At 34.4% G+C, this 22,409-nt stretch overlaps 1 protein-coding gene across 2 annotated transcripts in view; it reads right to left on the bottom strand.

Moving 5' to 3' along the window:
* arhgap9 (Rho GTPase activating protein 9) overlaps positions 1-22,409 on the bottom strand; it is a 46,280-nt gene that overhangs the window by 6,531 nt on the left and 17,340 nt on the right. The window contains exons 4-19 of one of the 2 annotated variants that reach the window (XM_058778950.1): positions 19,319-19,549; positions 17,930-18,004; positions 12,878-12,934; positions 11,278-11,442; positions 9,881-9,949; positions 8,871-8,932; positions 7,908-7,995; positions 7,728-7,823; positions 7,403-7,501; positions 5,571-5,688; positions 5,377-5,496; positions 4,542-4,640; positions 4,018-4,095; positions 2,037-2,090; positions 827-958; positions 642-747 (exon numbers count right to left, since the gene is read on the bottom strand). In XM_058778950.1, coding sequence (XP_058634933.1) covers positions 642-747; positions 827-958; positions 2,037-2,090; positions 4,018-4,095; positions 4,542-4,640; positions 5,377-5,496; positions 5,571-5,688; positions 7,403-7,501; positions 7,728-7,823; positions 7,908-7,995; positions 8,871-8,932; positions 9,881-9,949; positions 11,278-11,442; positions 12,878-12,934; positions 17,930-18,004; positions 19,319-19,549 — 1,649 coding nt within the window. The remainder of the gene's footprint in view (positions 1-641; positions 748-826; positions 959-2,036; positions 2,091-4,017; positions 4,096-4,541; positions 4,641-5,376; positions 5,497-5,570; positions 5,689-7,402; positions 7,502-7,727; positions 7,824-7,907; positions 7,996-8,870; positions 8,933-9,880; positions 9,950-11,277; positions 11,443-12,877; positions 12,935-17,929; positions 18,005-19,318; positions 19,550-22,409) is intronic. The other variant, XM_058778951.1, reaches the window with a different exon arrangement.

Raw genomic sequence — 22,409 nt, 5'->3', positions numbered from 1 at the left:
AACACATTAAGACTTCAAACATGAAAAGATTCTGACATGTGACCCTGGACCACAAAACCAGTCATAAACTGAGGTTTATACATCATCTGAAAGATGAATAATCTTTCCTGTAGCTCAAATTGTAGAGCATGGCGCTAGCAACGCTAAGATCATGGGTTCGATTCCCAGGGAAAGCAAGAGCTGATAAAATGTAAAAACTGTAACTTGAATGCAATGTAAGTCGCTTTGGATAAAAGCGTCTGCTAAATGCATAAATGTAAATGAATAAATAATCTTTCCATTGATGTATGGTTTGTTAGGATCTGACAATATTTGTCTGAGATACAACTATTTGAAAATCTGGAATCTGAGGGTGCAAAAAAATCTAAATATTGAGAAAATCACCTTTAAAGTTGTTCAAATGAAGTTCTTAGCAATGCATATTACTAAGTTTTGATATATTTACAGTAGGAAATTTACTAAATATCTTCATGGAGCATGATCTTTACTTAATATCCTAATGATTTTTGGCATAAAAGAAAAATGGATAATTTTGACCATACAATGTATTGTTGGCTATTGCTACAAATATAGCTGTGCTGCTTATGACTGCTTTTGTGCTGCAGGGTCACATATTAATTCACATGTGTGTGTGTGTGTACCGTCTGAGGTGGCGGATCATGTGTCTTAAGGTGTGGTGGTTGGGTGGAGGCATGCTGATGACCAGCAGCTTCAGTCTGTCCACCTTCTCCAGGTAATCAGATAGTTCTACAGGACACAAAGGCACTGAATCATTTCTAATGAATCATTAATCATGCATCTCTTGATCATTCTCGTCGTCACTCACTGACGGTCTCGATGATGTCGTGGAAGAATCCGTACGGGACGAGCGGCTCGGACAGCTCTCTGAAGAACAGCTTGAGCGCTCCGGTGATGACGTGAATGTCGTCCCACTGCGGGTCGTCCAGATCCAGACGCTCTGCAGGAAAACAGAGGACATGTGAGTGAGAAACGCTGTGTGGCACACAGAGATGCTGCGTGTTTTTAGGCATCAGGCTGCAGCGCAAGATCTGTAGAAGTAGAAGTCAAAGGTCAAGAAAAGGTGAAGAAGCAAATCAACGGAGATCATTTGATTAAAGCTTCTCTCTTACTCTTAAGTTTCAATACAACTTTATCTGTGACATAATGCTGATTTGAAAAATAGTTTTGACTCAAGATGACTTAAGAATCAGACAAAAAATGAGAAAATTATTTAAAAATCAGACAAAATCAGCTTTTAATCAAAACAGCTAAAAATCTAGATATTAAGTCAATATATATATATATATATATATACCTTTATATATATTTTTTTTGAAGAAGAAGAAGAAGAAGAGGAAGAAGAACCAGGATTCACATGGCTTTGGAAAACCGGGATATATAAGGAAAACTAACTTTAAAATTGTGATCTCTAGACTTGGAAAAATCATGTAAACTAATTAAATCTTAAAACAGCATTTTTATAATTAACAATATACATTTTTTTAGTTATGCCAAGCCAAGCTATGAAATATTTTACAGAGTCGAAAACAGTGTTATTTTAGTATCATTAATATACTATTATAGTTTTATATTTTAAATTTGTTTTTATTTTTATATATTTTGTTTTGATTTTAATTTTAAAGTTTTAGTAAGTTGTATTTTTGCCATTTTTATTTTTATTTTTATTTGTGTTTTATTCTGTATAGTTAAAAAAAAAGACTTCTGGAAACTTCTGTAATCTTGAAATTTTTAATTTACATTAAATAGGAGTACCATAGATTAATGTAAGTTTAAAAAATATTACAGCAGATGAACCAGCATGTCACAGACTTGTACTGAGCATGTAATGTTTGTTTATTAAAATGTTTTCTGTGATTCAAAGCCATAACCCCTCGGTCAAACCGGCCACAGATTTCCTGCACCACACATGGAGCGAGAAGTGAAGAGCAGCAGGAGACTCAGTCGGAAAGCAGCAGCGAGGCGTTTGGAGGCTAAAGCGCTGCAAAAGAGCCCCTTCCTCTTTATAAGAGACAAACCTTGAACTAAATCCTCAGGGAAGAGATAGCGTCCGTCTGTGGTCACGGCTCGCTCTGAAAGAACCGACAGGAGTTACACATGTGTGACCTCACACACACACACACAGATACACAGATACACACACTCACTCACACACACACACACACACACACACACACACACACACACACACACACACACGTTTGTTTTTGTGAAAAGTGGGGACTCTCCATAGGCGTAATGGTTTTTATACTGTACTTACTGTATGTGCTATTGTCCTACACCAACCCTACACCTAACCCTACCCCTTACAGGAGACTACGGGCATTTTTAGATTAAAAAAAAAAAAAACACCATTTAGTATGTTTTTTAAGCCTTTTGAGTTACGGGGACATAGGCAGCGTCCTCATAAACCACCTTCAAATTGTAATACCTCTGTCATACCCATGTTATTATACAAATTTTGTCCCCGTAAACCACAAAAACCAGTACACACACACACACACACACACAGATACACACACTCACACACTCTCTCTTACACACACACACACACACACACAGATACACACACATGTTTGTTTTTGTGAATTGTGGGGACTCTCCATAGGCGTAATGGGTTTTTATACTGTACAAACTATATTTTCTATCACCCTACACCTAAACCCCTTACCCCACACGTTTACACACACACAGACACACACACACGTCGGATGACATCATTCACACGTCACATGACAGGCCGCTCTTCTCTGACCTACTGAAGAGCAACTTTCTGCAACTACACTGTAATAAGATCCACCTACTTCTATTTAAAGGGGTCATATGATGCGATTTCATGATTTTCTTTGTCTTTGGAGTGTTACCATCTGTTCGTGCAGATATAAGATCCGTAAAGTTGCAAAGACTAAAGTCTCAAACCCAAAGAGATATTCTTTATAAAAGTTAAGACTCGTCCACGCCTTCCTTTAAACACGCCCCACAATCTGCGTCACAGTGTTGGAAGATTTGCATAACTCCGCCCAAATGTTTACACAAAGAAAGAAGGCGTAACTTTTATTCTCGCTGTAGTATTGTTGTCGTGGAGACGCTGAGTGTTTCCAAATACGGTAAGGGGCGTAACATTTCCGTCACATGCTTGAGGTATTCGGCCAATCACAGTGCACTGGATAGCTGGCCAATCAGAGCACATCGTGCTTTTCAGAACTATGAGCTTTATAAAAATCACATAATAATATTATTTTTAGCATCGTCATAAGACCCCTTTAAAAAAACTTAAATTCAGCTGCTTCCTTAATTTTTTTAAGTATAATCAAATTGGCTGTTCAGTTCATTTCAACTTAAATTATACTTAACTGACTTTTGACTGAAAATTGAGTTGAATCTTGTATAACTTAAAAAATGAAGTTGAAATTGGTTAAATTATTTTGATGAGTTAAAGTAATGCAAAAAAATACTTATGACCTCCTGATCTTACAGTACATCACATCTGCGCCTCGTCTGATCAATAAATGAATTAATCATCAACTCCCCAGTTACATAAAATGTACAATTCCTTAAAACTGTAACATAAGAGGAAGTGACATAATTTGGGCTTTTCTACAGCGTGATGGGAGAAATATTTTTATACAAGTTTTTATACAATGAAGTATTCAACCATTCAAACGTTACCAAAGTACCTGCAAAAAACAGATTTTTTAATATTAATTTTATAGGAAATGTACATTAATGAGTAACTAAAAACCAACAATTCAAATCATCATTGAGTACTGTGTGTATGTCATGTTTATTGTTAAAAATAACAATACTGGTTTAATAAAACTGGGTTTGAAATGTATTCGTGGGGCATATATTGCTGATAATTACAGTGAATCATTCACAGTGAAACCAGGACATGCATTCAGGTTTGATTTCATGCTGCTTTTAATTGTAATGAATGACAGATCCTCATATGATGATGGTTATAGTTATGATATTGATTTGATTTGAACTCTTTCTCACCATGATTGACAGCAAAGCGCAGTTTCTGAATGACGGCCAGATTCCCGCTGACTCTGTAAATCCCATCAGTCTCCAAACCTGAATAAACACACACACAGATGAATTATTCTCAGGAATAGACACATTACACACATTTTTAACCAGATAAGAATTTAAAAAAAAATCATTTTGATTCAGAACAGTTTCCTAATGAATCAATCACACCAATTTCATTCTGATTCACTCAAATCCAGCATCATAATGACTTGCGATCACGTTTCATTCAACACAAAGCATTTAATCATCTTACAGTGCTTTTCTGCCGCTTACACACAACATTTTGAATGCAATGCTTCATTTTGCAAGAGATGTGAGGCATTTTGCATTTTGTGTTCAATTCTTGGATTTGTGTGTAAAGTTTTAAAAAAAAAAAAGAGGCAAAGTTTTGAAAATGCGTGTAAGCAGCTGAAAAAAAAAAAACTGTAAAATGTCCTCCTTTCTTGGGATATTTTTCCGCTGAAGTGTTTGTGATTGACTGCTCGCACCTCTCCTCTCCACAGCGTCGGTGCATTTTCTGACGAACTGAGGGACGCTGCTTTTCTCTCGTTCACACAGCAGCTCCAGCGCACAGCCGAACACCTGATCTGAGGTCAGAGACACAGAGGAACAGCTCCCAGTTCAATGCTTTTAAAGAAGTCTCACCAAAGCTGCATTTATTGATCAAAAATACAGTAAAAACAGTAAAATTATGAAATTCGAAATAACTGTTTTCTATGTGAATATATTGTAAAATGTATTTTATTTCTGTGATGCAAAGCTGAATTTTCAGCATCATTACTCCAGTCTTCAGGATCACATGATGCTCAGTTATTACTGGTGCTCTAATTATTTTCTTATCAAGGTTAAAAACAGTTTTTGCTGCTTAATATTTTGTGGAAACTTTTCTTTTATGAATAGAAAGAACAGCATTTATTTGAAATAGAAATCTTTTGTTACATTATAAAGGTCTTTACTCTCACTTTTGATCATTTAGATGCAAATGTGCTGAATAAAAGCATTCATTTCTAAATGCATTAAAGGTTTTTACAAACACACACATTTGAATGGTAGTACTTCATGCTTTCTGCATAAATATTGCTTTACTTGGAGTAATGATGCTGAATTGATCACAGCAATAAATTACATTTTACAATATACTCACACAGAAAACAGCTTTTGTAGATTTTAATAATATTTCACAATATTAGTGTTTGTACTGTATTTTTAATCAAATAAATGCTGTTTTGGTGAGCAAAAGAGGCTTCATTAAAAACATTTCCAAACTTTTGACAAGTGCTGTATTTCCATTTTTATTGGTTTATTATGATAAAGACGGCTGACCTTTAATGAGTCCTTTCTCCTGGAGCGTCTGCAGCGGAGGCCTGCGGAGGATCAGCTTCTTCAAGCGGCTCTTCACTCGCTTGTGCTCCGAGTTCTCCAGGTTAGACGTGGAACGAGGCACTGCGGAGAAAACATGTGAAAATATCCGCCTAACAACACAGCACCGGGTTCGAGAAACAGATGCTGAAACTTACACGAAGTCTTATTTCCACCGCGATTCTCGTCCTCGTCTCCGCTGTGATCCAACATCTCGACTGATCCAGCTCTCCTCAGAGAATACAGCAGCACATTATCTAGAGGATTCTCTTTATCCTACAACACGCACAAAATCAACAGAAATTAATACTTTTATTCATCAAGGATGCATTAAATTGATCCAAAGTGACTGTGAAGATGTTAATAATCAGTGTTGGGGGTTACGTAATCAGATTACTTTTTCAAGTAACTAGTAAAGTAATGCATTACTTTTTAATTTGCAAAAAAATATTTGAGTGTTGCCATGTTGAGAGAAATCCTGAGTACATGCAGAGGCGTTTTATGTGAACATGATCTTACTGTAGTTCTAGACTAAATATCAACATGTATTTACATTAAAAACAGTCAAATGCAAAACCGCAAACCTGCAATAACTAAACATCTTAAATAACACAAGTACTGTATACTTTATGTATTTAATCCCATTATATTACTTTTCTGCTGACCTTCAATGATCCGATTTAACCGTACTAATAAGCAAAAATGACTTTACATAAACATAACTTTTTTTTTGTTTCTGAAGAGATAAATATGAGGCCAGCCAGACGAGAAAAGAGTCTTGCGTTGCGAGACGCATTACTTTCCATAAAAAGTAACATGATTAGTTACTTTTTTAGGGAGTAACGCAATTTTGAAATGCGCTACTTTTAAAAAGTAACTTTCCCCAGCATGGTTTATAACGTTACAAAAGATCTCTGTTTTAAATAAATGCTGTTCTTGTCAACTTTCTATTCATCTGTGAATCCTGAAAAATAAAATGCATCACGGATTTCACAAAAATACTGTTTTCAACATTGATGATAATCAGAAATGTTTGTTGAGCAGCAAATCAGTATATTAGAATGATTTCTGAAGATCATGTGACACTGAAGACTGCAGTAATGATGCTGAAAATACAGCTGCGCATCACAGAAATAAATTACAGTTTAACGTATTTTAACATAAGCTATTTTGCATTGTAATAATATATATTTCACAATTTTTTATGTATTTTTGATTAAATAATTGCAGTCTTGGTTAGCAGAACTGTGTGTGTGTGTGTGTGTGTGTGTGTGTGTGTGTGTGTGTGTGTGTGTTTCAGCCTCACCATATAATATAATAATATATATTTCAGAATTTTTTATGTATTTTTGATTAAATAATTGCAGTCTTGGTTAGCAGAACTGTGTGTGTGTGTGTGCGTGCGAGTGTGTGTGCGTGCGTGTGTGTGTGTGCGTTTGCGTGTGCGTATGTGTGTGTGTGTGTGTGTGTGCATGTGTGCGTGTGTGTGCGTTTGCGTGTGTGTGTGTGTGTGTGTGTGTGCATGTGTGCGTGTGTGTGCGTTTGCGTGTGCGTATGTGTGTGCGTGTGTGTGTGTGTTTCAGCCTCACCATATAATATAATAATATATATTTCACAATTTTTTATGTATTTTTGATTAAATAATTGCAGTCTTGGTTAGCAGAACTGTGTGTGTGTGTGCGTGCGTGTGCGTGCGAGTGTGTGTGCGTGTGTGTGTGTGTGTGTGTGTGTGTGCGTTTGCGTGTGCGTATGTGTGTGTGTGTGTGTGCGTGCGTGTGCGTGTGCATGTGTGTGTGTGTGTGTGTGTGTGTGCGTGCGTGTGCGTGCGAGTGTGTGTGCGTGCGTGTGTGTGTGTGTGTGTGTGTGCGTGTGTGTGTGTGTGTGTGTGTGTGCATGTGTGCGTGTGTGTGTGTGTGCGTGTGCATGTGTGCGCTTGCGTGTGTGCGTGCGTGTGTGTGTGTGTGTGTGTGTGTGTGTGTTTCAGCCTCACCAGTCTGTCGATGACGTTCTGGATGGTTCTGTACCATTCTCTGATGAGCGATTCTGTCTCCGACTGCAGCAAGAACTCATTTCCCGTAATCGTCCTCAGCTACACACACACACACACATATGACGTTTTGTTCCGATCAGCGTTTTATCACAATTTAAATTTATAACAGAGGAAGTTCCTGAGGAACTAAACACTAAATGTTACTCTGTTAGCAGCTCAAATATATTTTGATATTTGATTGCATATTTTAGTGTCTTAAAAACCTGAGCAGAGCTTGAGACATTCTCCTTTAGTATAAAATCTAATTTCTCTGTCTGGTTCTGACCTTGAAGACGTTTTTTCTGCTGGACAGGTCGTTGGCCCACTGAAGCTGAGCTCCTCTCAGATCCACGCTGCTCTCCGGACGGCTGTTCCCCGGTTTCTGCATGCAAACACACACACATACTCACAAATATTTCACTTTTAGATGCTGAATTGACATCATGATATTCCCTGTTAGTCTCACCCAGCTGTCAGGATTCTGGCTTTTGGGGTCTTTGAAGAACACGAGACTGTTTCCCACCAGCACCACCCACGACGGGTTCCAGTTTTTCCTGAAAATGACACGAAAAATGTCATTTTTTTCTCCGGGTAAGTTGAGAAATTGAGAAAACTGTACAGAGAGACTCCATTTAGGAGCACAACCCAGAGGTCAAAAGGTCAAAACCATACATTTTTTTGTCCTTTATTGTTATCTGCTGTAAATGGCTAAAAAAATATTAAATATTTCTGGGACATCTGACAAACTTAATAGGTCAGAACAGATGTGGGCTACTAAAAAACAGCACAAATAAATATATACAAAATCTGAAAATTATTATAGTTCATATTTTTTAAAATAAATGTAAAAATAAATGATTTCTTATATGTTTATTTATTATTTATTATTGTAATATTTATAAAAAATAAATAAATAGTTGTTTAAATAATAATTAAATTAAATTTAATCTTTTAAAAAATATTTTATCTTGTAAAATTTTATCATTTTAATTCCCTGTCTGCTGCCTAAATGGCTCAAAAATATTAGTAAATCAAAAAATACACTCCATCCATCCACTGAACCACTCGTAGTTTATCATAACTGACAACGTTAACCATCCTAAACCTCACTACACTTTTTCTGCTTAAAACACACAAAAAAACACAATTTGCCAATCTGGCAGAAAAAACACACTTTAAGACAGAAAAGTCATAATATTTTGTGCAATTTTGCTTCTCAAGAACCTCTGCTGTTTTTTGAAGGATGCTGAGACATTTTAACTGGAAAACAAGACAAAAACGCTGATTAAGAAGCAGCTTTTGTGCAACTCAAGCCAAATTCTGCCTGTAATCTCGATCCATCTGAAGTGACTCGTATTATTTTAGGTCTGGTGTGTGTTTGCATGTTTTAGCTCAAGGTGTGTGTGTGTGTGTGTGTAGATAAGCTCACCTCAGTTTCCTGCCTCCTTCTGCTATCTTGGTTTTGTTGAGCAGACCGGCCTTTTCCAGTTCCTGTCATGACACAATCGGTCAGTGTGTGTGTGTGTGTGTGTCACGAGTGTGTTTGTGCTCAGTTTTTGGTGTAAACATGTTTAGAATGACATCATCAGAATTAGTTTGGATTAAACCGTTTAAAAATGAATCGACCCTATAGAGCAGATTAGACCAGCGTGAACTTTCAGGTCGGTTTATGCTGGTTTAGTGCTGGTCTAGCATTATATATATATATATATATATGTTATTCTAAGTATATATTTAATATGTATTTTAAAAATGTACTTATATTTATGTATTTATTAATTTATTTATTTTACTGTGTCTCTTCAGCAGCATTTTAGCTCTGTATGTATGTGGGTCAAAGACGTTAAGATGTCCGCATCAAAAGAAATTTACAAAAGTGATTTTATGTCCACAGAAAGCACATTAAATGTAAGTAAAGTGTCTAATTTTAAGGTTTCAAATACATTTTTGGAGAATAAAATGTCAAAATTTGGTTGAAATAATGTTACATTGTCATTCAGTGTAACACAATATTTATGTAAAAATTCAAACAACGTGCTTATTCTGACTTGTGCATATTAAAATATATAAAAGCATATTACATTTTATTGTGTTTTAAATGAGTAAAATGGGCAAAACCTAGGATAGTGGCAAATTTAAGAAATGTAAAATTACAACTAATTAGTCATAAATTGATTTTTGTTGTAAATATGCCGGACAAGATTGTTACACTGAATGACATTTTAGTGGGTGTCTTCTGTAAATCAGGGAAAAATGTATGATATGTATTTTTTACTCAGAAAAACAAAAATAAAATTGCAATTAAATTAAACAGAAAACTTTTTAAAAAATTTGGGGGCAACAACAATTTAAAGCAATATTACACTAATTGATTTTATGCTTAAACGTCTTTGACCCATGTGTGTGTGTTAGTTTTGTATATGTGTGTGTGTTTCTCACCGGTGTGACTCCTTCACTGTCTGGTGAGCTCTCGGATGAAGGAGGTTCCACCACCAGCCTGTAATCTGACTGTAGACCGTATGAAATATAAAAATATGATCAAGACAACATAATCTGCAGTCCCATATGTTATAATGTTCATCCTAATTTAGTTTCTCATGACCCTTTTCTCATCCTCTGTTACCATTCATTCTATGCTGCTGTCCCTTTAAATAACCACTGTATGCATGCATGCATATAAATCACAAATAGTTCATTATATCATAGTTTCAGAAGTGACTGAATATTTTTGGAACCTCTTAAAAGTATGAACAGGGTTTATTTGTTTTTATTTATTTGTTTTTTTTCTGTGATCATCGTGACAACTGATAAACGTCCGACTGTCTGAATAGAAACTGGCCATTAAAAAGACCAGCACACATAAATTATACACAAAATCTGAACATTTTTACCACATTCTTAGAGTTAATATTTTGAGATACATGTAAAAAAAAAAAAAAAAGTACTTATTTATTATTTATTTATAAATAAATAATATTTATAAATAATTTCATTTACAATTAAATTAAATTAAATTAAATAGGCTTTTAAAAAGAACAGCACACATAAAATCTACACAAAATCTGAACATTTTTACCACATTCTTAGAGTTAATATTTTGAGATACATGTAAAAAAAAAAAAAAAAGTACTTATTTATTATTTATTTATAAATAAATAATATTTATAAATAATTTCATTTACAATTAAATTAAATTAAATTAAATAGGCTTTTAAAAAGAACAGCACACATAAAATCTACACAAAATCTGAAAATTGTTACCACATTCTTAAAGTTAATATAATATAATTAAATTAAATTAGTCCATTAAAAAGACCAGCACACATGAAATATACACAAAATCTGAACATTTTTACCACATTCTTAGAGTTAATATTTTGAGATACATGTAAAAAAAAAAAAAAAAAAAAAAGTACTTATTTATTTATAAATAAATAATATTTATAAATAATTTCATTTACAATTAAATTAAATTAGTCTATTAAAAGACCAGCACACATGAAATATACACAAAATCTGAACATTTTTTACCACATTCTTAGAGTTAATATTTTGGAATAAATGCAAATTTTTTTAAAATATTTTTTACATTATTTTTTATTTATTATAATTATATATATATTTATATATTAGTTTATTTCTAATTATTGCATTTACTATAATTTTTATTTTAATCTGTCTGCTGCCTTTTACAGCAAGTGACAGACAGGTGACTCAAGCAAAGATGGCACGCAGGTCTCATACTTCAGCAGGTGAGCGGCCAGCATTGAGATGAATGGGAATAGATGTAGTGTACGTGCATGCGTGTAAAAGTCCTGATATGCAGTTCCTCTCACCTTGCCGTTTGCAGAAGCTCTCTGCGCCTGTGAGGGCAGGAACATGGAGTAGGAGTGGCTGACGTGTGCCACGCCCCCTGCTAAGGCGACGTTTCTGTGATGGGCGTTGCCTAACACACCGGAGGCGGAGCTAAGCGCTTCAGACGACGCCGTGCGCTGCATGCTCTGCACGGGACGATATCAGGTTAGCTTCACTCAGTTCAATCCAATCACATTAGATTCAGTCCAGTCGCATTACATCCGCCTCACTTCATCTCAATAATGTTGGGTTTAATTTGTTTATCCTCCAACCACTCAACTCAATTAGCAGACTCAGTTACAGCGGCAGCGGTCAAAAGCAGCTTAACAGACAGATTGAACCCCGGTTCCTCCATATGCTGCGGATTAGACCGAGATCACACGCTCACCACCCAAAAACAAGAGCACAGACAGAAGCAATGCATCCTTCGCTTTTACATTTCACCTCTTTCTGTCCAGTCAAACATTAAATGACTTGAATGATCTGCGAGTGAGGCGGATCTTAGCAAAACACACAGTGAAATTAAAGCTGATGGTCTAAATGGAAACGGGCAATTAAAATAAACAGCACAAACAAAAAATATACACCAAATCTGAAAATAGTTACCACATTCTTATAGTTAATCATTTGGAATAAATGTAAAAATGCTTAAAAACACTAAACTACTGAGATTAATACTTGGTTTTAATATATAGTACATTCAAATGTTTTTTGTTTTTTTTCAAAATAAGAAATAAAAATCTAACTATATTGGTAGTTTTTGAAAAAGTGCAAGAAAAAGTAAAGAAAGAAAGCAAGAAAGAAAGTGATAGATATTTGGAATAAATGTAAAAACGCTTAAAATTATTTTAAAAAATACTTTGTTTTAATAAATATACCTTTAAATACATTGTTAATGTAAACATTGTTGTAAATGTAAACATGGCAGAATTCAGTAAAATGGGGACATGAAGTTACAAAAAAGGTTAGAATTAAAGAAAAAAAGAAAGGGAGAAAAGCAAGAAAAAAGACAGAAAAGAAGGAAAATAAAAGAGATAGATAGATACACACAAAAAAAAATGAAATCTAAAAATTGTTACCACATACTTTTTGGAATTATTGTGGAATAAATTTAAAAACTTTAAATCTCAAAATTACTGACATTAATGCTTGGTTGTAATAAATACTAAATTAAAATGTGATTAAAAATAATAAATACTATCGTATTAGTTGTTTTCAAAAGAGTGCGAAAAAAAAAAAAAAAAGCAATAGATAGAAATTTTGGAATAAATGTAAAAATGCTTAAAACACTAAATTATTAAAATAATTACTTTGTCTTAATAAATATATCATTAAATACATTGTTTTTGTAAAAAAAAAAAGTTAATTCAAGAAAAAAAAGAAAGAAAAAAGACTGAAAAGAAAAAGAAAAAATGATAGATAGATAGAGAGAGAGAGAGAGAGAGAGAGAGAGAGAGAGAGATAGATAGATAGAGAGAGAGAGAGAGATAGATAGATAGATAGATAGATAGATAGATAGATAGATAGATAGATAGATAGATAGATAGATAGATAGATAGATAGATAGATAGATGATCTCACCTGACTCAGCTGCCAGCCATTGGTATCATGGGTAATGTAGGAGAGATCAGGCGAGAGCTGAAAGAGAAGTTAAATGGGTTGATTTGCGAAAGTTCAGTCGACAGTCAATGGAAGAAACAGTCAGACTGAAATCGACCGTTTGAGAAGAGTAGAAAAACTGGAAACTCATCTATCTTTACTTTCATCAAGACCAGAGGTGGGACGCAAAACGGTTCACCAAAGCCCTCAATATCAGTTCAAAACACACTGAGACTCACTTTCAAACAATCAGAGTAATAAACGCCTTTGTGCTTTTCTTCCTAATGAGAGCGCGTTAAACATGACAATGCAAATCTGTGAGAATATCAGATGTAAAACTCTGCGTTTGTTCCTCTTTGGAGACAAAAAGCATCAGGCTGACTTACAGAGCCGCAGATCTCCTGTAATCCAGCGAGAGCCGCGTTTAATCCAGCGTCTCTTCAGAAAACCACACGCTCATCTCATCAGAGTCAGATCCAGATCAGCTCACTGCCAGCTCAACTTCCTCTTCACAGGAGGAAGACGCTCTATTTCTCGCTCGAACCGTGTGTGTCAATAAGGAAGTTGAGTCGTGAAGGGTGTGAAAGTCAAATTCACACGTGCCTGAAGGAAGCTCATCTTTAACTGACAGACTTCATTCACACAGTTCTGATCGAACGCGCTTCTGTTCACACACGCTTCGCTTACGAACCAGACTGAGCTCGGGAATCCAGGGCCCGGATTCATTAAACACCTTCAGGCTAAAAGTAGCTCATAACTCGCCGATTTAGGAGAAAATCTTAAAAATAGTGGGCATGTCAGTCCTAAATTTGGGAATTTTTGCTCTAAGAGTAAGCGTTTTAGCGCTAATACTAGGCAATCTGCCTCGGAATATAAACATTTTAGAAACATTTGACGATAATGAGCTTTTATAAAGGTATCGCCTTTGGTTTTGGAGGTTATCCCAACTCCAAATTTTCCTTTTATTATATGCTTGTTTTCATTAACCAGCTGGGCAAGAAATAACAGCTGTGTTTGTGTCCAGTTTGGTTTTCTTTTACGTTTGCACACTGTAAAAAAATTCCGTAAAATTTACAGTAAAAAAACGGTTGCCGGAATTCTATATACGGTAGCAACATTTTAGGTTTTTACGGTCTTAACTTAAATTTACAGTTAAATACCGTAATTTCATTAACTGATATAATGTTAATATACCAACCTACTGAAGTACTGAAATCTGTTTTGTACCTTTGTAATGCACTGATAAGCAACAAATGCAGAAGATGATGAGAAAGTCACATGATGAACCAAAGCCAATCACAAGCAGCTTTTAAACAATAACATATATAGAAGGTGCACGGTGTCAGTCACGCAAACACTAAACACCATCATGGTGAGACTCATTAAACTGAAATATGCAATAAACTTTAATTTAACAACATTAGATGTAACATACAACCCTAATAAACATAACTGATAAGAAAAAACTAAGAAGAAGAAACATCAAAGAAAAACAAAATTTGAAATGCAACGCAGGGAATTCTGGGAACGTCAATTTACCTTTTTTTCCCTGTAAATTTTACATTCTTTTTCACTTCCAAAAGCGGTATTTCACCGTAAAATTGTCTGAAATGTCTATTACAGTTTTTCACCTTATATATTAGGGGAACTTACCGTTTACCATTTCACAGGTTTTTACCGTAGCTTTTTCACAGTTTTGACAGGGTCATTTTTTACAGTGCATGTCTTACTATCAGCCGTGATTATTCTACTTCGTTAATTAAAAGGCTATTTATATGCATATTCACTAATTATGAGAAGCATATGTATGTAGCTGAACACATACTTAACTATTGACACTGCATTTTAAAATCTTTATTTGAATGTGGCAATTAACATTTTTATTTTTAACCTTTATTTGAATATGGCAACGTAATATTGCACCCTACAATATTTCTATGAATAAATCTCCCAATCAGCCAATCACTGTGTGCATAGTTAATAAGCATGCTGACATCATCCATAGCAACGAGGTAAACCCCGCCCCCTTATTTACTCTGAGCTTAAGACTTCTTTCTATTCTTTAGAAAAAGTTTGTCTCAGCAGCTTTGTGAATATGTTTTAAGAGAAAACTCTGCTAAAAACTTTTACTGCTATTTAGGAGAACTCTTAGGGGTAGGATAAAATGTTTTGTGAATACGGGCCCAGATATACTACATGGATCATTCCACGAAATCGGTGCCTTTTCCACTTGGAAAAATTTAAAAATTAAATCAATTTAATCAACATTTTTAAATATCCATGAAATGAAGACACCTTAAAATAACAAGAAATTGTATTGTGCCATCTCAGGCTATGTAACGTATTATTTTATTTTTCTCCCTCATGTTTTGGTATTTTTGTCAACCCTGTTACCGACACAAGCGTTACTAGATATTATAGTTTAATTAGAACTATGTGATAGTTTTCACAATGATATGAGCAGCATTTTAGTCCCTCTTCTCACTGGGATTGTTTCAAAATTTGGATTTTTAAAAAATATTTTTATATTTGTCATCATTCACATCCTAATTTTGGAGGGTGGCCACATAAGAAAAAAAAAAAAAATTTACAAGAGAGACATTAAAAAAGGGCTTCATCCAAAATAGAATATAGTTAAAGTTACAATGGAAAACCTGGAAGGCTGTATCAAATATAATTTTTACAATTTTTATGAAATTAATGACAGTAACAGGATTGACGTCATAGTCACAGGACTGACCAGAGTAACAGGGATGACAGGACACACATTTTTAAGCACACTGCAGATATTTGTTTGCATAATACTGTACAGTTTTACAATTTAAAATTGCATTATATTGTTTCGCACTTACATAGCATAGTTGTATGACAATAGTAAACAGTCAATTTTTCAGTTAAAGTCAGTTCATTGTTGATTTAGAACATTGCATTTCTAAGAGATCTAATGTTTTAAGGGTATATTATAGGCATTATCTTAAAATTACACCCAGGGTGACCTTTAAAAATGTTTGCACAGACAATCTTTCAAAACAGGGTGACACCTAATCTATGTCACCTCTGTTACGCAAATGTCAAAACCTGTCAAAAACAATTTCAAACTAATTTTTAGCTAATAGTCAAGCTCAGAAAAGCACGTTGTACACTTTTAAAGAATTTTACTTGTAGATATTGATTATGTTAAATGCAATAAATAATTGTTTAAATTTACTGAATACACTGAATGATGTCCCCCCCCTCAGTCAAGCCTCAAAAATCATCAGAAATAGAACATTATAGACGTGAGAGAGAAACATGCTTGTGTTTTAAGTGTAGGAATCCTGCTGTCACTTGAGTGTACTTTATTTTACGAGGGCTTTTTGATGAGGGTAACAGGGCTGACATGAAATCAGGGGACACCAATAAAAATATTTAAATTTTATAGAAAAAATGCATACTTGAGCCAAAAAACATTGCTTAACAATGAGACTGACTATATTTAAAACAATATGCAAATGCAATTTTTATATCATTTTGCAAATTAAAAGTCCTGCTGAAAAAGAAAAATCATAGTGAGGGACCGGCTAAAAGCCATACTCTTCTCAGCAAGTTCGAGAAGTGTATTGACTTCAGTTAGCCGTTCACACTGAAGCTGTAATTTACAGCGAGTTTGGTTGATGCGTATTGTGTAAACAGAGCTGGAAATTCACTACGAGGAAACGTAGTAGGAAACTACAGACATATGAAACTTATTTATATACTTACACTTAATAAAAAATTTGAAATGTTGCCTTGGCAACTAACTTATATAAAACAAGTTTAGGTTTTTCATTGATGAAAATGAATTAAATAAAAATTAATTAATGAAAATGATATTTATTTAATGATTTTAGTTAATAATACACTGGTCTGTTGTTGTATGAACAGGATATTTCATATATTTTAAATATATAATAATAATATTTTTTATATATTCAGTTTTCATTTTAATTTTAAAATTGTAATAATTTATTTAGATTTAAATCTATGTTATTAAATGTTTAAACTTTTTTGTGCTTTTAGTTTTATTTAAAACGATTAACATTTGTTTTTTTTTGTTTTTTTATATTTTCAGTTTTCATTTTGATTTTTACAATTTCATAATTTATTCAAACCTATATTATTACATTTTCATTTTTTTTTTGTAATTTTAAGTGTTTTTTTCTTTTTTTTTCTTTTAGTCCTTTTAGTTCTTCAACTTAATCTTATTTTATATCAGTTAGTTGCCAATGTCACATTCATAATTTCTATTTCATTTCAAGTTTTTCATCTAATACTTATTTTATTTCAGCTTCACTTTAATTAATGAAAATGTTTTTTATTAATTTAAGTTAATAATAGCATCACCGGTCTGCTGTGGTATGAACAGGACACTCACCCGTTATTAAGCACTATTGTCAATCCCAAACCATTAACTGTCTGAAAGCTCAGCACAAAAATCTGTTAGTAGAGACTTAATAAATAAATAAATATGCGTGTCAGAGAGCGTAATCCCCTTTTTCATTTGGCCATGTTTCCTCTTCTAATCCGTGACATGAGCAGATTCTCCTGCAGCAGCCCCAGCAATCTCTGCCACTGTGAGTTTCCAGTGTTTCTAATGCTCTTTGTTCATATAATCTCTCTGTAATGGACTTCCTATAGACAGTAGATCATGAGATAGATGATGTACTTTCATAAAGCATTACATCACATCATCATAATCACCTGCAAACACACACACGCGTTTGTTTCTGTGAATTTTGGGGACTTTCCATAGACTTCTATTACTTTTATACTGACCAAACGATATTTTTTATCCCCTAACCCTAAACCTACCCCTTACAGAAAACCTGTTTGCATTCTTACACTTTCAGATAAACATCATTTACTATTTTTAATCATTTTTTTTCCCTCGTGGGGACCACAGGCCAGTACCCACAATATCAAAAATTTCAGGTTTTGCTATCCTTGTGGGGATATTTTGTCCCCACATTGTAGCATAAACAAGTACACACACACACACACACACACACACTGTACCCTGTGCATTGAGCTGCTTCCTGAGTGCTGTAATGGGAGCGACAGGTGCCTGATGTCACGCTGAACCATCCCGATCTACAAACACCAGACAGACAGAGACAGATGCGCAGGTGCATTAGAAACGGCCCGTGTGCATGTTTAGAATTTATAGGGCCTCAAGCAAATAAAATGTTTAATCTCATTAATTACATTATTTGCAGGTTAATTAATCAAATTAATCACAAATTAATTGCACATCATTCTGGGCTGAGAAATTCCCACCAGAAGATCATTTTAAGTCACTGTCGTGTTCAATGAGAAATGCATTGAATAAACACTACAAAAAGCACATTTTGATTCAACATGGCATTAATAATGATAATAAATTTCGTTTTTTTAAAGAACATTGAAATATGACATTAAAAATTTAAATGTCACTCTAAATATAAAAACTAAAACTGCCACTAGGTAGTGTCAAATCACTGTCTTCATGCGTGAATCATTGAATCATTTACTGAACCGATTCATTCAAACAGACAATTCATTCATTCATTCAGAAACAAAGCAAATGACTCTTTATAAATGAGTTATTGAATCACTAACTTACTCGGTTCGTTCAAAAGGCTGATTCATTCAGAAACAAAGCTAGTGACTCTTTATGAAGAGTCACTGAAACACTGACTCACTTGATTTGTTCAAACAGCTAATTCATTCACAAACAAATCAATATGCATCACTGACTCACTCAGTTCGTTCAAATGGCTGATTCGTTCAGAAATGAAACTAGTGACTCTTTATGAAGAGTCACTGAATCACTGACTCACTTGATTTGTTCAAACAGCTAATTCATTCACAAACAAAGCAAATTGAATCACTGACTCACTCGGTTCGTTCAAAACTGTGGATTCATTCAGTCTGTGTGTTGCTCAGGGACGCTCAACAGTTCTGCTGTGGTTTTGATTGCAACTATTTTCATTGGTGAAATTGAGCAAAAAAGACAATATTGACAATATTGTGTCTAAAATGTAACACAATATGAACTTGTTTATTAAACTTTTGTATAAAATCAGTATCACATTTGCAGTGGTGCAGATATTGAGGAAAGACAGCACTCTTGCTCATGTGATATTGTTTAACTGTATCATTTGAAATAACTATAAGAGGGGCATTTTTAAGATGATGGACAGGTTTGGGCGGGGCGGCTGTGTACGTTATTAACTGTATTAACGTTAACGTACCAAATTAACACATTAAATAGACATCCCTAAGAATTGAATGTTTCTGTTTATTAAAATATATAATATATAAAAAGTGAGGAGTAGAAATTATTTTGAAAAATGGACTGACGCATGATTGGATGTCTCTGATTGGTCCACGGTCACTGGTTCCGGGATCTGATTGGTTGCTCACCTTGTTTTGGTGGGCGTGGCTCTCACGGGCTCTGCGCGGAGGTTTCCACGAGCGCTCCTCGGTAACGGTGTTGACGTAGTAAAAGCGTCCCGTTCCAGGGTCACAGTACTGATCCCACAGCTGCAGCGCCTGCAGGGGTCGTTGACCTGGCAACGGCTTGGGAGGCTCCGCCCACTGCTGCTTCCCCTGCTCTGACAGGGAACTCTGGGAAATGTAGGCAGATGATGAGATCTGAAGAGAGAAACATTAGAGAGATTTGAAAGAAGCGTGGTGCATAGTTCACTGAGGATGCAGCACATAGCATTTTTATTATTTTTCTTACAACATTTATTAAAATTTTAATACTTTTATTTTTCAATTAGATTTGATCTTTTTAGTTTAAGTAATTTTATGTGCTTTTGCCATTTTATTTATTTTTAAACATTTCTATATAGTTAAATTTTTTTATTTCAGTTTAAGTTTGTAATTTTAGTATTTAGGATTATTTAAGCATCATTTTAGTTATTTCAGTTCCTAATTTTTAGGTTTTTCATGTAATGTTTTGTATTTTGTTTATTTTAAATTTTATTTCAATTACTAAAAACGATTGTTAGTACAACTATGATTGTTAATAGTTGTAATTTTAGTATTTTTACTTCAATTATATATAATTATATATATACAGTATATATATATGTATGTATTTAGTAATTAAAATAAAATTGAAATTAAAATAAAATAAAATACAAAACATTACATGAAAAACCTAAAATTAGAAACTGAAATAACTAAAATGATGCTTAAATAATACTAAATACTAAAATTACAAAATTAAACTGATTTCGTGGAATCTTATTTCAATTTTCTGATTTCTAATTTTAAGGTTTTTCATGTAATATTTCACATTTTATTTTATTTCAGTTTTATGTAAATTACCAAAAATAGTTTCAGTTTTAGTAGTTTTATTTTTTCAATTTTAGTAACTTGAGTGCTGTACATTTTTTTAAAGCTTCAATTCATTTTTTGTCACCTGATATTTTGTATTTATTTTATTTCAGCTTGATTAATTTAAAGATGATTTGTAATAGTTTTAGTGAACGATAACAACACTGGTTCTAACACATTTCAGAACACAACTATGCATGAAATCAATCTCAGCGAGTGAGAGTTCAACCGTAAACGCTGATGTAATTCTGCTTTCAAAACAATGTTTTGTTTCAGCAACACTCACTGAGCCAATCACAGGATTTAAAACCTGTTTAAAAAGCAATTACTGCATTTCTGTTTTGGTTCATGCAATCATGATTTCTGATGCAATCCTCTTAGTGTGTGTCTAATTTGTGCATTTGAGACTAATTAGTACGTATGCAAGATGGACAGAGTTGAACTTGAGAGTGCATTTTGGGACTAAAAGTGAGCATTGTGTGTCAGTGCGGTTACAGACGTACATGCACTAAGTAAGAAAACAGCTTAAAGCCACAACTGTCAAGAGGAAGTGGCCTAAAAAAACAGTCAGACACGACTATATGAACAATACAGAGAGACAGAAGGAAGAAAAGCCATTAGAAGCCACTGAACAATAAAAGAGCCGAATGTAAAAGGTTTGCTGATGTCACTGAGTGCACTTAAAAGCTCTGACTGATGGATCAGGGTGCGTTTCTGTGCTGTGATTCTCAGAGGAGATGCTGTGTAAACGAAGGGATGTTTTCTGAGGTGAGAACACCGTAGAACTGGATTATATAACTCATCTATGTGAAGCCATATGGCCACGCGGCGTGAGCGGGACGAGCGGGACGAGCGTCATGCCACAGACAAACAGCAGGTGTCTCTCTCTCTGACTCCTGGAGCACCATGTATATATCACTATTACAGACTTCAGTACGGAATAAAACAGGCTGTTGAAAGCGAGTCAGTTCGTTTGAAGCTCGAGCGCTGATGTTGTTTTGCAGGAGAAACGGTTGAAATGAAGCCTTGAACTTTTTCCACTGGGTGTGTAGCTATCTGAGCTTTCAGGTGTGTTTGAGAGCACGTTAACACAAGCAGACAGCTGCTTTATTACTGTAAAACGTAGAAATTAAACACTGAAAACTAGTGCATGACGAGATTTAACCCTGTAAAGCCTGACACATGGAACAATAGTCTATTTTTTTTAAATGTAACATTTACCTTTAGACAATCTTAAAAAAATGTTACATATGTATCATATTTGATCCATCAGGCATTTATGGCTCATATAGTCTGATATGGCGTGTGCCATCTTTAAATGCCCCAGAGTAAACTGAGTGTTATTGTGCACGTCCGGAGTGATGTCACTTCCTGTCAGTTTCTATGTGGCAATGCTCTGATCACAGAGAGCTGTTCATCATCAGAGCGAGAACCATCTAAACAGCTGAAATCAGTGGCACGAGTCCACAACAATTGTTATGGCCAACATATCCCCCACAATATTTGATACTGATGCTTTGTTTGTTATTAGGATCACAAAAATGTTTAAAAGTTACATGTTTAATCTGCTCTGCCTCATTAATGCAACGGGTTTACTCAATTTTTTTAAGTTAAGTCAACTTATCACTTTTTACAGTGCATTTAGACAAAAAAGGTTGTTCTGGCATCGTGAAGCACCTTTATTTATAAGAGTGTAGGACTGTTAGGAGATAAACCTGATCCTGAAATAAATCCTGAGCTACTGCACAGCAAAATCTCCAGTGTTGAAGGACGTTTAGAGTAAAGTGTTAAAGTTGTGGTGTTGAACTTTAGGGGATTAACACTAGCTAGTGTAAACAGCACCCTCTGGCCGGTGTCAACGCACAGAGAAACTCTTATCACACTCTGTTGAATGTTATTAATCACATCCTTTAATATTGTTACAGATGGTTCATGCTGGCTCAACAGAAAAATCGAAAGGAGATGATGTGCTTGAAGAGTATGAAGCCACCAATACATTAAGTGAAGAGCTTACACATACCAGAGACACAACTGCATATTTTAACATTATTGATTGACATGTTTAATTTTTTGATTATTAAACTCTTTACAAGGAGGTCCAACACCATTAGCAGAGACTTTGTTCAGTGAGCATTAACATGCATTCTGCCTGGATGCTAATGAACGG

This window comes from Onychostoma macrolepis, chromosome 06 (assembly GCF_012432095.1).
Source record: "Onychostoma macrolepis isolate SWU-2019 chromosome 06, ASM1243209v1, whole genome shotgun sequence".
NCBI lineage: Eukaryota > Metazoa > Chordata > Actinopteri > Cypriniformes > Cyprinidae > Onychostoma > Onychostoma macrolepis.
Note: the sequence above shows the minus strand (reverse complement) of the source record. Positions and strands in the feature narration are given on the sequence as shown.